Below are 16,502 nucleotides of genomic sequence, written 5' to 3' on the forward strand. Positions count from 1 at the left end.
ATTTTGGAGAATTGTGGAAGTAATGAAACTGGTCTGTAGTTAGTAAACTGGTGTACGTCTCCATTCTTATAGATTGGTACGACTTTTGCAATTTTCATTTTGTCTGGGAATTTTCCGGTTAAAAATGATACATTGGTGATATATGTCAGAGGTTCTGAAATGTCTTCTATAACCTTTGTTATCGTTACCATATGTATTCCATGACAGTCAGTTGAAATATTGGATTTACAATTTTTTACAATTTTGATTATTTCTTCTTTTGTTACACTTTTAAGAAACATGGAATTGGGATTTCTGTCTATGAGCTCACTCAAGTCCTCAACTGACCCATCATCTGCATTTGGAATTCTTTGATCCAGATTTGTTCCGATATTAACAAAATAATCATTGAAACGTTCAGCTATTTGGTTCATATTGTCATTTTTTGTATGTCCATCTAGAAAGTACTGGGGGTAATCTTTCTTAGCACCATTTTTAATGATGCTATTTAGGATGCCCCATGTTTCTCTCATGTTGTTTTTGTTCTTGTTTAATAATTGACTGTAGTATTCCTTCTTACATGTTCGTAGTATACCAATTAGCTTGTTTTTATATTTCTTATACTTATTTTCTGCCTCTATAGATCTTTGTGTTATAAATATTCGATACAATGTGTTTTTTTTGTGACGAGCATTTTTCAGTCCTTTTGTCATCCACGGTTGGTTGTTTTTCTTTTGCTTCTTACTACGTTCTTTCCATGGGCAATGTTTATCATAGAGTGTTAGAAAGGTGTTGACAAAATTCCCATATGCATCATCTACATCATCTTCATTATATACATTGTCCCAAATTTGTTTCCTCAGATCCTTCTTGAAGAAAATCATTCCTTCCTCTTTACATAGTCTTTGAAATGTCTTTTTGTCAATGTTCTTCTGCCTGTAGTTCCCATCATAAATAGTAAAGACTGGCAGATGGTCGCTGATGTCGGTTGTTAACAGTCCACTTGTTATATTATTATCAAAGACATTAGTGAATATATTGTCAATAAGTGTAGCACTGTGACTTGCAATTCTGGTTGGCCTTGTGATTTGAGGATACAAACTCATACTATACATTGTATCTGTGAAATCATTAATGGACTTTTGCTTGTTGGGGTTCAAGAGATCAATGTTGAAGTCTCCACATAAAAAGAGTACTTTTTGACTGATTCCATTGAAAGTTCCCTTAATCCAGTCTTCAAATCCTTCAATACTTGAGTTGGGTGCCCTATATATACAACTGATCAATACATTTCTATTTGTTTCATGACATATCTCAATGGTTATACACTCTAAAACATTGTCAATAGCCAGTGACATGTCTTTTACCACCTTGTAATGGAAGTCCTTCATCACATATACAGCAACTCCGCCTCCATTCTTATTTACTCTATTAATATAATTGAGTTCATATCCTTCTAGTCCAAAGTCCATTCCTTTTTTTTGGATCCATCCATGTCTCTGATACAGCGATAATTTTGAAAGGTTCTTTAAATTGTTCCAAAAATAATTTCATATTGTTAAAATTGGCATACAAGCTTCTGCAGTTAATATGAATAATTGACAGTTTGTTATTGGAATTAATGTTGGTGTTGTACTGTACTTCTGTATAATATAAACAATTATTGTCCATGTGAGAAAAAAAATATATGTCTGGAACTATAGCACTGTCCAATTCCGTCCTGTTATAGTCGGTGCTGGAAAAGGTTATAAATTCTCTGTTTGATTGATTATTGTTTGTTTGTGTCATGGTTGTGTTTAATTTTTTTATCGTTATTGATATTTATCCAGCTCTGCTATTTTCCTTATGACTATTACTCTTGCTTCCTCTGGTGTTCCATTTAGTTTAATAAATATTTTACAGTTTGCTGTCCATGTTTGTTGTATTTTTCCTTGTTTTCTTAAGCTACGTGCTTTTCTGGCTATGTCTGCGTTTTTCTTTCTTAAATGTTCATTTATGTACGCGTCTGTTCCTTTCAGCTTCCTCCCTTGTTTTAGTAATGCGGTTTTATGTTTCCTATTGACAAATCTCATTATTATTACTGGTGCCGAATTATCTTTCTTCTTATGGAGTGGGTGGCAAGCTTCCATATTTGCCATGTCCATGAATATGCCTTTTGACTCCATGAATGTTGCCACTTGCCTCTCTGTGGAGATGTCCAAATTCCCGGGCTCTTCTCCACCATTGGCGGTCACCGCCCGAGCATATGAACGGGGCTTAATATTAAGCCCGGTCAAAATAACGTCATTTATTCTTGTGTATTGTTCCAGTTCATCCACCCGGTCTGTTAATTGTTCTATTTGTAAAGTTTTTGCATCATTCTCGACTCTTAGAATTTTTACCTCCTCCACCAGCTGCATAATTGTCTGTTGGTACTGCTTAATGGCTGATACCTCTGCTGTTAAAAATTCAAGTGATCGCCTTATCTCCTCACCTTCATCAGGAGAGAGCCCCTTCTTTGGCCCCATGTTGATTTTGGCTGTTGCGGGTGTTTACCGCCTTCAGCCAAGGCTGTCCCCGGTCCCGTCGTCGCGAGGTGGTCCCGCTTCTGCTAGCTGCTGCTAGCCGCTAGCCGGGCCTCTCCCTTGCCGCTCTGCTGCTGTCACACGCCGCCGCGCGAAAGCTGTCGCTCTCGCCGCCGTGAGGTGGTGGTCCCACTGCTGCTGGCTGCTAGCCGGGCCTCTCCCTCGCCGCCCCGCTGCCGTTACTCGCCGCCGCCGTCACCTGCCGGTCCCGTCGTCGCGAGGTGGTCCCGCTTCTGCTAGCCGCTAGCCGGGCCTCTCCCTCGCCGCCCCGCTGCCGTCACTCGCCGCCGCCGTCACCTGCCGGTCCCGTCGTTGCGAGGTGGTCCCGCTTCTGCTAGCCGCTAGCCGGGCCTCTCCCTCGCCGCTCTGCTGCTGTCACACGCCGCCGCAAGAAAGCTGTCGCTCTCGCCGCCGTGAGGTGGTGGGGTGGTGGTCCCACTGCTGCTGGCTGCTAGCCGGGCCTCTACCTCGCCGCCCCGCTGCCGTCACTCGCCGCCGCCGTCACCTGCCGGTCCCGTCGTCGCGAGGTGGTCTTGCTTCTGCTAGCTGCTAGCCAGGCCTCTCCCTCGCCACCGACGTCTTCCGCAGGGTCCCTTCGCCGCTCCTGCCGGCTAGCCTCCTCTCTGTCTTCACTTCAGATAACACGCCGTCAGTCCAAACTCAAAGTCTTTTTTTTTTTCTATTAATATGGTCGTAAATGTGAATTTCTCCGGAAAGCCACGCTGCTTAGTCCGCCATCTTGACCATGATGTATGAATACAACATAACCAATGTTAAGTTTGGTGTGTAGAGAAAGATGACAGACTTTATGCAAATACGCTGTTTCCGTCTGGACAAATCTATTTATTGATCTGATAGATGTGCAGATGCAGTTTTTTTTTCAACCCACCAAAAAAGGGGCAACTAACAAAACAATCTAATAAGAAGCTATCCAACACAGGAGATACTAAAATGGGTAACAAGCAAAAACAGCCAAAAACGGCACCACAAGACATAAGAAAAAACAGTAGTGACAATCGATACCAATGGAAGTCAAAAGTGCAGTACATGTGAATGTTGACGACATTTAGCAACAAACCTGCGTCTACTCGCTGTAGACTCGTGGTATTAGAAGGGTGGTCGAGTACAATGAGGAACAGGCGAAACCACCTCCGACCAGAAATGAATGAGCATAGAAAAATAAACACAAAAAGAGGCAAATAACAAAATAAAAGCAGAATAGTAATGGACCGAATGTTTAACTGAATGCCAAATGTATGTTATGTGAAGAGACAAAGAACGGTGCAGTTTTGTAGTCTTGGAATACTGAAAACTGCAAAGACAAACCAAGGGAAATATATATATATATTTGTTTTTGTTTATTGGCATTATAATTGTACCTATGCAGAGACATGTTATGCAGCACTATTCTATTTCATAGATAGAACCCTACAGGTTTAGTTGCTTCAGTTGTTATCAGACTTGTTTCATTGTAATTGAAGAAGACATAAGTTGCTGTTGCTCCGTGTGTGTGTGCATGACCTACACTCTCACTGTGGAAAACTATTTGTACTTAAATCCCTTTGTTTGTGACAAGTGCTTTATAAAGACACTTGTGTTTTCAGTTATTGGACATGTTTTGAATGGGTATACAATAAATTCTGCTGTTGGCATAACCTTGTTATAGCTTCCTATCATGTTGGTGGTACAGCAATTAGTACTTTCATTAAAAGAACATGGTTTCTTGAAAAGTTGTTTTATTAGGTTGATGAAGGGTATTCAACACTTATACCATACAGTCCAGTCACCTTTAAAAAAGTATTGCAAAATATAGTGATCCTGATGAACACTTGTTGGGACATATTCTCCCTTGTATCAGCAGGTATTCTTGTGTGAACTGTTTTTAGGATAATGTTCCAATTCATGTGAGTAAAACTTAGAGAGCAGTGTTATCTGGGACCCTCTGTATCTTTGCACAGCTTTCTCTTGTTTGTCTTTGTCAGCTTTAAGGCATTGACCATGACTAAGACCAATAGAAATGTGAGTTGACATTGTGAACCATATCTGCCAAGCTTCACACTAATACTTGATACAAACAACAATAGTCAAGGCTTACGTTTAAAGACGTTTGTTTTGTGTTTGTTGAGAAAAAAGTTTCCTGTAGAATTGCTGTTGCATTGTGTGTGTAAACTACACAGTTAGTCATGAGTCAATGCAAGAAAATTATTATTACTAGTTATTATTTATGTGAGTAGCTAGAGGGACAAATGGTCTGATTAGGTCTTAACAATGTATTTGCTGTTGGCTTTTTTTCAATGTCAGTTATTGTCTGTATGTCTGCTTGTATGTGATTTTCAGAATACACCAGTGGGCAAACTAGTTTTTATGGTCAATGCTACGGATCCAGACCAGGGCACTGGAGGCAGTGTCCTCTTCTCCTTCCAGCCACCCTCTTCCTTCTTCAGCATCGACGGAGCCCGAGGCACCGTCACTGTCATCAAACCTCTGGATTTTGAGGCTACCTCAGCCTACCAGCTTACTGTTAATGCCACGGTTAGCCTATAGGCAACATGACCTACAAACATGACCACTGATATAAACCAGTAATATTCATTGATGTGTGTTTGGTTTTGGTTAGGATCAAGATAAAATAAGACCGCTGTCTCGACTCGCCAACTTGGCTATCACTATTACAGACGTCCAGGACATGGACCCTATTTTCACCAATCTGCCCTATAGTACCAACATAGAAGAAGACGTTCCACTGGTAAGTAAAACAAAAACACTTCCTAATTTGTATATTATTGTCTTTTTTTGTAAACTCTGATCAAAGTATTGTATTTTCCGGACTATAAGTTGTTACTTTTTTTCCAAGCTTTGAACTCCGCGGCTTATATAAAGGTGCTGCTAACGGCCATAATGTTTTGTATTCAACAAACTTACATGTTAACCAACACATAGACTCAAAACGTTTGTTATTGTTTGTGCTATGCCGCCATCTATTGGACGAGTTTGCTCACTGCAGACACTGCGGGTTTAACGTCTACAGTATTTCATTCCGTTTCGTGCTTTGAACCAGATGTACAAGTACCGTTCTGTCTATGAGTTGTCCATAGCGGTTCAACTCGTATGGTTTCTTCATTCATCACTCCAAGCAAGTTTTTAGGTTTTACAATACATCTAAAACAATTCATACTTACTAAACCATCACGTTTGGTAGTAGTGTTTTCATGCATATTTGTACGTGCTATCGAAATGTAATCAAGCTAGCGTCATTAGCATTAGCTAACATGCCAAACATTTTTCAAGTGCCGGGGTATTGTATTGTTTCAGTTTCAGAAATTCCCCAGTAAGTCATCAAATAAAACACACGTTGTAGCCTCAATGTGTCTTTTAGGGAAAATATTTCAAATTAACATGTTTTTGTTTTTTTTCTGATGACCCTTATTCTTTTTTCTTACAAATGCACATAACAATGAAATATCATTTTTTAATCGTAGTATAACCTCTGACCTCATTTGCACTGTGTTGTTGTTGTATTTTATCCTGATCTGATTATTTATCTATTTCCCACTTTTTTATTATTGTTTGTGTTGCACTGCTTTTAACGAATGTAACGAATGTACGGTGTCCTTGAGTGTCTAAAAAGGTGCCTATAAATAAAATGTATTCCCCGCCTTCCGCCCGATTGTAGCTGAGATAGGCTCCAGCGCCCCCGCGACCTCGAAGGGAATAAGCGGTAGAAAATGGATGGATGGATATATACAGTAGCAGTTATAATAATACAAAATAAATTCAAGTAAAAAAAACATGTTAAAAAGTAAAAACATCTAAAAAAACAATAACAAAAAAAGCACCTGCATGGCCTAAACCTAAATAAAGATTCAAATTACACAAACAGATTATCTAATAAAAAATGATTGACAATGTATTTAACAATTTGACATGCACATTTTAAAAGCCATTATTTGGGGTGTGGTAATAGATATTTGGACAAACAACTCGTTAGTATTAACATACAAACTTTAGATGCTAAAATGATGTGTTTGAGTATGACACTCGTTATGCAAGTCAAACATAAAGGAATGACATTACCTACCAAAATAGACAACTACTGTATCTTGTTTTGGTTTGTTTGCTTTTTTTAGTACGCAGGATGCTTTATGGTAATGGCCTTCATCATCCACGTAGTACTGTTGTAAAATGCCAGCTCTGTTTTGGGCCCTTTGCTCTCTTTCTCCCTCTTCTTTGAGCTACTGGGCCACATCACCCACTGCACGTTGTACATTACCGTAGGTGCACTGCTCTCATGCACGCTCTATTGGAGCAGCTTTGTGGAAACAATGAGTTTTATACATTTGTATTAATTAAACTCATTAAACGAATCACTAAAGCAACAGAATACAAACCAAAGCTTTTTTCTAATCGATGTCATCGATGAATCATTGCAGTCCTAAGGTACCCGTGATGATTGTTTGACTCCTAGACATAAAGACATACTTTCTATGTGTACATTTATGGTTTGGGAATTAAGTTTTTTTTTGCAGAGTAGCTTGTCGTTCTCATAACAGGATGTCCCATCCTGCATCGTCCATCCCCCCCACAAGCAAACTCCAGCAAACAGCACTGGGGATGCTGTGGACTGTAATTACCCAGTAAGATTTACAGTGTGCTTTGGGGATGTGAGGCCTATAACAAAGGTCACTGGGGGCTATGGGATTTATCTCACCATGGTGTCTCATCCTCATGCTGCTGCTTGTAGGAACTCAGTGAATGCTATGAAGTTTGAAGGCAATGGGTTCTCACCCTGACTTTACCTTTGTCTTCATCACAGGTTTTTAACGGGCATCTAATATACTGAGTGTCTGTTTAATTGCACGCCATGTGTGTTTCCTCTTCTGGTTCAGGCATCTAAACTGGGTTCCAAGGTGGCTAATGGTCCAACTACTGATGTTTACACTGCTAGAGATGGAATTACACTCAGGGGGAGAATACTTTCTATCTTAATTGTGGTTCTCATTCTCTTATTGTCAGCATTCACTCCAACTTTTCCTATGTTCTCCCTTACCACCCCATCAAACCTCACTTCCCTACCCACGTGTCCCTCGTCCCCTGCCTGCATGCACTGTAGTAGAAATGTCAAGTGCTACATTTGCATGCATATTAACGGGGCGTGACGGAGTCGACGCCTGGTGTCTCCCCACCTCCCTGATTCATCAACTGTCACGGCGAAGGTCACAAGAGGAGGGGGGAAACAAGAGGATGAGGGACTCCGGAGGGAGTGGAAAGATGAAGCCAATTGGTGAAATTGGTATTTAGAAACTGGAAATATTCAGTGGTATAGATTGAGGGAAGTGGCACTGCTCAGTGGATCCTGTTAAGCACAGTCCTACACGAATACTTTTTGTGGCCCTAAGCAACATTTTGTTTGTGGCCCCTTTTTGGTCTTTAATATTATTCAGGTAAAACGCTAGAGCAGGGGTCCCCAAACTTTTTGACTGGGGGGGCCACATTGGGTTCCAAGTACAATATATACCTTTTTCCCAGCTCACTGTCAATGCCAGGGTTAGCCTATAAGCAACATGACCTACAAGCATGAACACTGATATAACCCAATAATATTCATCAATGTATGCTTGGTTTAAGTTTGGTTTGCCTCGACTCGCCAACTTGGCTATAACTATTACAGACGTTCAGGACAATGGACCCTATTTTCACCAATACATCTATGTATCTATTTATTTATTTATTTGTTACTTTTTTGTTGTTGTCTTGTCTCCATAAGTTCCCCTTTTGTCTTCTTTTCCCTTTCTTCTTTTCCGCCCCTTGTGCTCTGGTCTGGCGCCGCCAAACACTAAAATATAAAAAACATTTAATAAAGTCAAATCCAAATAAGGCAACAAGAGAAGTATCCCACACTTCTCCTTTGTAAAATGAATCTGTCCAGCAGATATGGGCATCTACATCAACAATATGATTTACCTGAGCAGCTGGACAGGAGAGATTAATAATAATAATAATAATAATATATATATGTATTTTTTTTTTTGTGTTTTTTTTTTTTATTACTTATTAAAAATGTTTTATTTATTTATTTTTTTGTGTTTTTATGGATTCCGGACCCCTGCGACACGGGCTTGTAAGCATTGTACTTTGAAGTTTGCGGCTTGTAAAGGTTACTATGTGGTGTTATTTTATGTCTCTTAATATTCAAAACTGTATTTACTGTAGAAAGTTGTAAAACTGTTTTTTATGCTTTAGCTATGAAACAATTTAATGTCTAATTAGTAATTTCTACTGTACAAAATTAATTCAGAACCAGTAACAGTGATAAATAGGGGTTATGGGTTATGAAAATGGCCTAAGTGTACACTAAGTGCCCAGAAACTGTTTTGGCCACTGGAAAAAAGATATATACAGTATATAAGACTCCCCCAGCAAATTTACAGTTCAAGTATGTCTATGATTAGATATTAATAAGTAATGTATTATTAATATTGTAAACGTTCTGTAAAGATTTGTATTTAGTATAAATAGTCATGTATGAACAATAAACAAGTCTACATTGACAATATATAATTCAGTTCAATCCAATATGTTTAACATGTTTAATAGTCATATGTTTGTATTCCAGAAAATGGCCTAAGTTTATATGAAAAGGTTAAAAAAAACGGGTTGCTATGCCCAAGGGAGGAAATAAAAATTAAATGTTCGATATATTTCCTACATTAATGAAGCCAATTCAAAATTGCCAACTGCTAAAACAAATTTCTTTACACATCACGGAATATCTTTAGGGGAAAGGTTCATTTACAGTATAAACTTAAACAGTACGTTTGTTTTGGATATACGTCGGTGTTCCACGCCGCCATCATTTAGTCTGTCCTGTGCACCTCCATCACTGACTGGTTTGGATCTGCAACCAAGCTTGACAGACACAGACTGCAACAGACAATCATGACTGCAGGGAAGATCATTGGTGTCAACTTCCCCCCATCCAGGACTTATAGTGGCCTAGGGCCAGGAAACAAGCAGGTAGCATTACTGCAGACCTTTCACACCCTGGTTACTATGGGCCTGATTTACTAAAGGTTTGCATGTACTAAAATATGTGCAAACCTGATAGCACACGCCATGCTATACTAAACGTGTGCAAAGTGGATTGCGTCTGTTAAGTGAGCAGGATAATTTGTGCAATCCATTTTGCGTTTCTGTCTTCATTAATATGCAGAATTTATGCTGATCATCATAAATGTTCCTTTTACTATACATATATATATATATATATATATATATATATATATATATATATATATATATATATATATATATATATATATACAGTATATAGAGTTTATATACTTACATCATGCGTATAAAACCTTAATGGAGGTGTTTGGTTGTTTTTTAAGGGCTTTTATAGGCAGAATAGATTGACTTCAACAGGCTCCATTGTAGGCAGACATTTGAGTGCATTTATTTAATAATTAGAATGCATAAAAAAAAGAAAAAAAATGTGTCCTTCAATTACATAAGGATCGTTCACAATCATGAGAGACAAAAAGACTGTTTTAGTTTTTTTTTGCTTTCTATCATTTAAAAATAGTTTCTTCCTAGGTGGTTAGCAATGCGGCTAATGGGAGCAATCAATTCTACCTCAAAATCATTTTAGAAATGCACAAAAAAACCTACCAACAATACTTAATGTACGTTCCGTAACCCGTATAATAACCAAGCGACATTGTTATTGTAAAAGCGAACACAGAGGAACTTTTTTTCTAGCGTACTAACGCATCGGCGTGCTACGGTGTTAGCCGTAAAAGCTAACTATGGCAAGAGATAAGCTAGCTTCTACCTCAGCACGAAACGCGTTTGAATTTGTAATGCACAACACGATGCGATTGGACAATATCCGATACTGTCTGAAAAACATGAACAATCATATTACATTATCTGTAAAGTATTAGCCCACATTTCATGTTTTATTTGTACACAGCTAGCACGACAGTATATGTACAGTAGTTGTAAAGGCATGTATTATAAACAATAGTATCGTGACTTACTTGATGGACAGTTGTCCGTTTGGTCAAGCTGGCCGGGGACGTTTCCAGTTGAGTTGAACACTCCAATAGTTCGGCAATGCTTGGCTCGAAAGTTCCAGATTTGCACTGTGACCATGTGGCACTGACCTCACTCTCTGGGCTTCCGTTTGCTTCAACGTTTCATCCTCTTCTACGTGCTGGCTTCTATAAGTAGCAGTTCATCCTCCCTCTGTATATTTAGCTTCAAAAAGATAAGGTTGTGAATATTAATTTGTCCAAAAATAGTTGTCTTTGTTGTCTGTTACCAAGTTTGCCATGCTTACAACACACTCACGTTTTTCTTTGTGGAAGTAGGAACACACAGTAGGTGCCGGAAGTTGGTTGCTATGGAAACGGAAATGAATGCACTAAAGAAGGAAGTCCCGCTATTGATTAAAATGACCAAAATACGGTAAATATTGTACATATTACATATTGTTAGGAATTTGTCTGTTACTACATTATATATAGACTTGCATTGTGTATATAAAACATTGATGGAGGGTTTTGAAGATTTCTTAGAGGGCTTTGAAGGCTAGTGGCTCACATGTGTTTTTTATAATTTTTAAAACCCCCCACCCAAAAAAAGACGTGTTCTTGTCTCTCATAATGATTGTAAAGGATAGGCAAAATTTACAAAACAAGTGTAGGTCCCCTCTAAGGGGCTGAATAAAATAAATGTAATTAATATGTTTTTTTTTTATGTTGTTTTTTTTATTTTTTATTTAGGAATTATATGACTATAACATATCTCCTACATGAAAAGACGTCTTTCATTATGCATTTTCTTGCATTTGAGCCATTGCAGACACATGAATGTGCCGGTGATGCTATCCACAGCCTCGCCCCGTATGCACGCAAAATCCTCATTTAAATAAGCCGCACCAATTTTTAATTGCACATGCAGTGTTAGTGAATCAAAAGCAACACACCCACGAGTACAAGCTATTTTATTTTTTGCACACGCTGTTTAGTACGCGGTATTTGGGACTTACTAAATCAGACCCAAATTGTCCAAACTCCTCCCCTGCGGCAGTGGTTACTAATCACTGTACGCCAAAACCACCCATCATAAAGAACAGTTTCTTCCCATAGGCTATCAATCTGATGAACGCTGTGAAATAACTCTGGAACTAATATGTCGCTGTGAATGTACTAACTCATTTCGCCTTTTTCACCACTACACTATTATTTATTAGACTTGCACATATTAGTTATTCTAAATACGTGTTCATATTTTTAGTTAATCGTTAATATTTATTGTTTACATGAACAAGAAAGCATAGCCTACCAAGTCAAATTCCTTGTGTGTTGAACATACTTGACCAATAAAGTTGATTTTGATTCTTATTTGGAATTATGTCATGATGACGACATTCGAGGCTAAATTAGAAGTTATCTGTACTGACTTTTGGATGCTGCTGAACCAAACTAAAACTATTCCAAAGGCCATGTTGTTTGAGCCTGCTGTTTAAAGTTAAAGTACCACTGATAGTCACACACACACTAGGCGTGGTGAAATTCCCCTCTGCATTTAACCCAAATGCTGAATTCTCTGGGTGTTGAGGGGTTGTCTTGGTTGATACGCCTTTTTAACATTGCGTGGAAGTCTGGGACAGTGCCAAGGTAGTGACAGACTGGGGTGGTGGTTCCCCTATTCAAAAAGGGGGACCAGAGGGTGTGTGCTAATTACAGGGGTATCACACTACTCGGCCTCCCTGGGAAAGTTTACGCCAAGGTACTGGAAAGGAGGGTCCGGCCGATTGTCGAACCTCAGATTCAAGAGGAGCAATGTGGATTCCGTCCTGGTCGTGGAACAACTGACCAGCTCTTTACTCTTGCGGGAATCCTGGAGAAGGCCTGGGAGTATGCCTATCCAGTCTACATGTGCTTTGTGGATTAGGAGAAGGCGTATGACCGCGTCCCCTGGGAGATGCTGAGGGAGTACAGTGTAAGGGAGACCCTGCTGAGGGCCATACAACCTCTGTACAACCAAAGCGAGAGTTGTGTCCGCGTGCTTGGATGTAGGTCGGATCCGTTTCCAGTGGGGGTTGGTCTCCACCAGGGCTACGCTCTGTCACCTATCCTGCTTGTGATTTTCATGGACAGGATTTCTAGGCAGAGTCGTGACCATGGCGGAGAGGGTATATGGCTTGGGGGGCTAAAGGTTGCGTCACTGCTGTTTACAGATGATGTGGTCCTGATGGCACCATCGGTTCATGACCTTCAACTCTGACTGGATCGGTTCGCAGTCGAGTGTTCAGCGGCTGGAATGAGGATCAGCATCTCCAAATCTGAGGCCATGGTTCTCAGCAGGAAACCGATGGTTTGTACAGTCCAGGTAGAGAACGAGACTCTGTCCCAGGTGGAGGAGTTTAAGTATCTTGGGGTCTTGTTCACAAGTGAGGGAAAGATGGAGAAGGAAATCAGCCGAAGAATCGGAGCAGCTGGGGCAGTATTGCAGTCTCTCTGCCGCACTGTTGTGACGAAACGAGAGCTGAGCCAGAAGGCAAAGCTCTTGCTCTACCGAGTTATCTACATTCCTACTCTCACCTATGGTCATGAAGTGTGGGTCATGACCGAAAGAATAAGATTGCGGATAAAAGCGGCCGAAATGAGTTTCCTCAGAAGGGTGGCTGGCATCTCCCTTAGAGATAGGGTGAGAAGTTCAGTCACCCGAGAGAGACTCGGAGTAGAGCCGCTGCTCCTTCGCTTGGAAAGTGTCAGGTTCAAACATTGATGACATCTATTAAACAGACGAGAAGCAAGGAATCATGCAGAGACAGAGTTCAATTTTGCTCATATGAGGAGAGACGTTATTTGGGTTGTACTCTAGTTACAGATCCAAACTACGCTCTAAAAGTCCCGCCCACGTGCTTCTATTTATTTGTGAGGTCCCTGGTTACATCACTGAAGCTGTCGCTGAGGGAAGGGGGTAATCTCGACAGCTCCAGTTAGACACAATATATGATTAAACAAAATTTCAAATGTGCTGACAGTCGTGATATAGCCTTGTCTCTGATCTGTCTGCGTCATGGTACTCAATGTTCGGCCTTGGCAGTCAGCAGGCCGATTCTGGAAACAAACACTGATACGAGACTGGCTTGCAATCTTTTGGATTGCCAGCTTTGCACAGACAAAGAAAAATACAATTCCAGCACAATTGATAATAACTATAGCAACGGCCCTTAAGCATAAGAGTTTTGTGATAATATATACATAATTATTCTAACAGAAAGGAGCTAGCTTAGGTGGTTTGGGCATCTCGTGCGGATGCCTCACGAGCGTCTCCCTAGGGAGGTCCTCGTTGCACGTCCCACTGGGAGGAGACCCCGCGGCAGGCCAAGGACCAGATGGGGGGGGTTTACATGTCCTCTCTGGCTTGGGAACGCTTCGGGATCCCCAAGTAGGAAGTTGCTAATGTTGCTCTGGAGAGGGAAGTCTGGGGGTCTCTGCTGGAGCTGTTGTTCCCGCGACCTGATTCCGGATAAGCGGTTGAAGATGGATGGATGGATTTGACCATCCCCTTGTTCCCACCCCCTGGGAGGTGAGGGGAGCAGTGAGCAGCAGCAGTGGCCACGCTCGTGAATCATTTGGGGGATTTATCCCCCTATTCCAACCCTTGATGCTGAGTGCCAAGCAGAGAGGTAATGGGTTCCATTGTTATAGTCTTTGGCCGGGGTTTGAACTCACAACCTACCGATCTTAGGGCGGCCACTGAGCAGGTTTGGTGGTCTTTTTTCACTTTACACCAGTGAACTCTGGCACGCTTTAAATGTGACTGCTGCATGGACCAGCATGGAAATGACCGTGACCAAAACATGGGGTTCAAACGGCATGTGCTTTGGTCCAGAAGTGTGCTTTAGTAATAATGCCAAGAAGGATAGTCAATGTTACCCCTACCAAAAGGGGCGAGTGTGTAATCCTGTTACTGTGACACCGTAGTAAGGAGCCCATTTGACCCTGCAACACATACAGATCGGATAATAACAATAAAACCCAAAGCATCAGGTCACACATGGTCTTAATGCCCTTATGAGGTTTTCTTACAGGTATATGTCATTTCCAGCTGGCAGTGTTTGGCAGCTCTAAGCCAAGGGCGTATTGTGACAGAACAAGTGTCAACAATTCTTAAGGCCACGGCGTAGACAGGTGAAGGGATATGCATTTGGGAATCTTGTCGGCGGTCATTTCTCAGAAGTGTCTAAACCCCCACCTACCCTCCTCTTACGAACCTCTCATGTTGGTTTTTTTAGTGTCGGCCTCTTTCCTCTTACCCACCCGTTCAACCTGTCATCCCTGGAATTCTTTGAAAAGAAGAAAGTATATATTTTTTCACATGAAATCACAAGACAGGATTTTTAGCAGTTAGCCGTGAATCCATGCTGCTTGGAGTGACGTTTAAGCCCCTTTTAGGACAAACACAATTTGGCTGTCAAATCAGTGAGGAGAAAGAGTGGGGGGGGGGAAATGACGGGGTATGGAGGGTAATGCACGGGATGGCTGCGAGGAAAGGATGAAGGTGGTTGTGCCAGTGCACATGTGAGCGGCTGTGTGTTTGCAGGAGTGCAAATTGTATCTTTGACACATGAGCAAACATATTCCACTTGTGTGGACAGCTTGATAACATTGCTTATATGATTTCAGCATCGCTTCACAGTGTTATGTCTTGGCCGGCTGCTTTGTAGGAAAGTGTTTGCACTAAGTCCTTCTCCAAAGACATCAGATAAATGCCTTTTTTTACTTGAAGTATCGTATCGCTTTAAAAGCAACACGATACAAGAGACGACCGATAGCGTACAGGCAACCTTAAAGGCCTTCTGAAACCCACTACTACCGACCACGCAGTCTGATAGTTTATATATCAATGATGAAATCTTAACATTGCAACACATGCCAATACGGCCGGGTTAACTTATAAAGTGCAATTTTAAATTTCCCGGGGAACTTCCGGTTCAAAACGCCTTTGGAGGATGACGTATGCGTGTGACGTCGCGAGGTCCACGGAAGTGTTTGGACCCTTTTGGACACAATACACAGAGAGCTCCGTTTTCTTCGACAAAATTCCACAGTATTCTGGACATCTGTGTTGGTGAATCTTTTGCAATTTGTTTAATGAACAATGGAGGCTGCAAAGAAGAACGTTGTAGGTGGGATCGGTGTATGCGGCTGGCTGTAGCAACACAACAAGGAGGACTTTGTTGGCTAGCAGACGCGCTAGCGGCGAACTCACCTTGATTTCCTACGTCTCCGGGCCGCCGACCGCATCGTCAATCGCTGGAACGCAGGTGAGCACGGGTGCTGATGAGCAGAGGAGGGCTGACTGGCGTATGTGGAGCGGTAATGTTTTTATCATAGCTCTGACGAGGTCCCGTTGTTAAGTTAGCGTCGTTAACAACAGCATTGCTAGGCTTCGACAGGCGTCGAATACACATTAACCGTGTATTTACATGTCCAGTGTTTGGTTCGGTGTCTCCTGATAGTAGTATTGTTGATCTTCTGTCTATCCTTCCAGTCAGGGATTTATTTATTTTGTTTCCATCTGCATTTCAGACAGATGCTATCATGTTAGCTCATGCTAAAGAGCTTCGTCGATGTATTGTCGTGGAGATAAAAGTCACTGTTAATGTCCATTTCGCCTTCTCGACTATCATTTTCAAGAGGATATAGTATCCGAGGTGGTTTAAAATACAAATCCGTGATCCACAATAGAAAAAGGAGAGAGTGTGGATTCCAATGAGCCAGCTTGTACCTAAGTTACGGTCAGAGCGAAAAAAGATATCTCTTGAACTGCATTCTAGTCCGTCACTCTAATGTTCCTCATCCACAAATCTTTCATCCTCGCTCAAATTAATGGGGTAATCGTCACTTTCTCGCTCCTAATATCTCTCGCTCCATT

General features: G+C 41.0%; 1 protein-coding gene across 1 annotated transcript in view; it reads left to right on the forward strand.

Annotated features, from left to right (window-relative positions):
• The window catches only part of LOC133656977 (cadherin-23-like), a 395,393-nt gene that overhangs the window by 158,585 nt on the left and 220,306 nt on the right, over positions 1 to 16,502 (forward strand). Inside the window, exons 7-8 of the mRNA XM_062057867.1 lie at positions 4,881 to 5,075; positions 5,161 to 5,289. Coding sequence (XP_061913851.1) covers positions 4,881 to 5,075; positions 5,161 to 5,289 — 324 coding nt within the window. The remainder of the gene's footprint in view (positions 1 to 4,880; positions 5,076 to 5,160; positions 5,290 to 16,502) is intronic.

This window comes from Entelurus aequoreus, linkage group LG09 (assembly GCF_033978785.1).
Source record: "Entelurus aequoreus isolate RoL-2023_Sb linkage group LG09, RoL_Eaeq_v1.1, whole genome shotgun sequence".
Lineage (NCBI taxonomy): Eukaryota > Metazoa > Chordata > Actinopteri > Syngnathiformes > Syngnathidae > Entelurus > Entelurus aequoreus.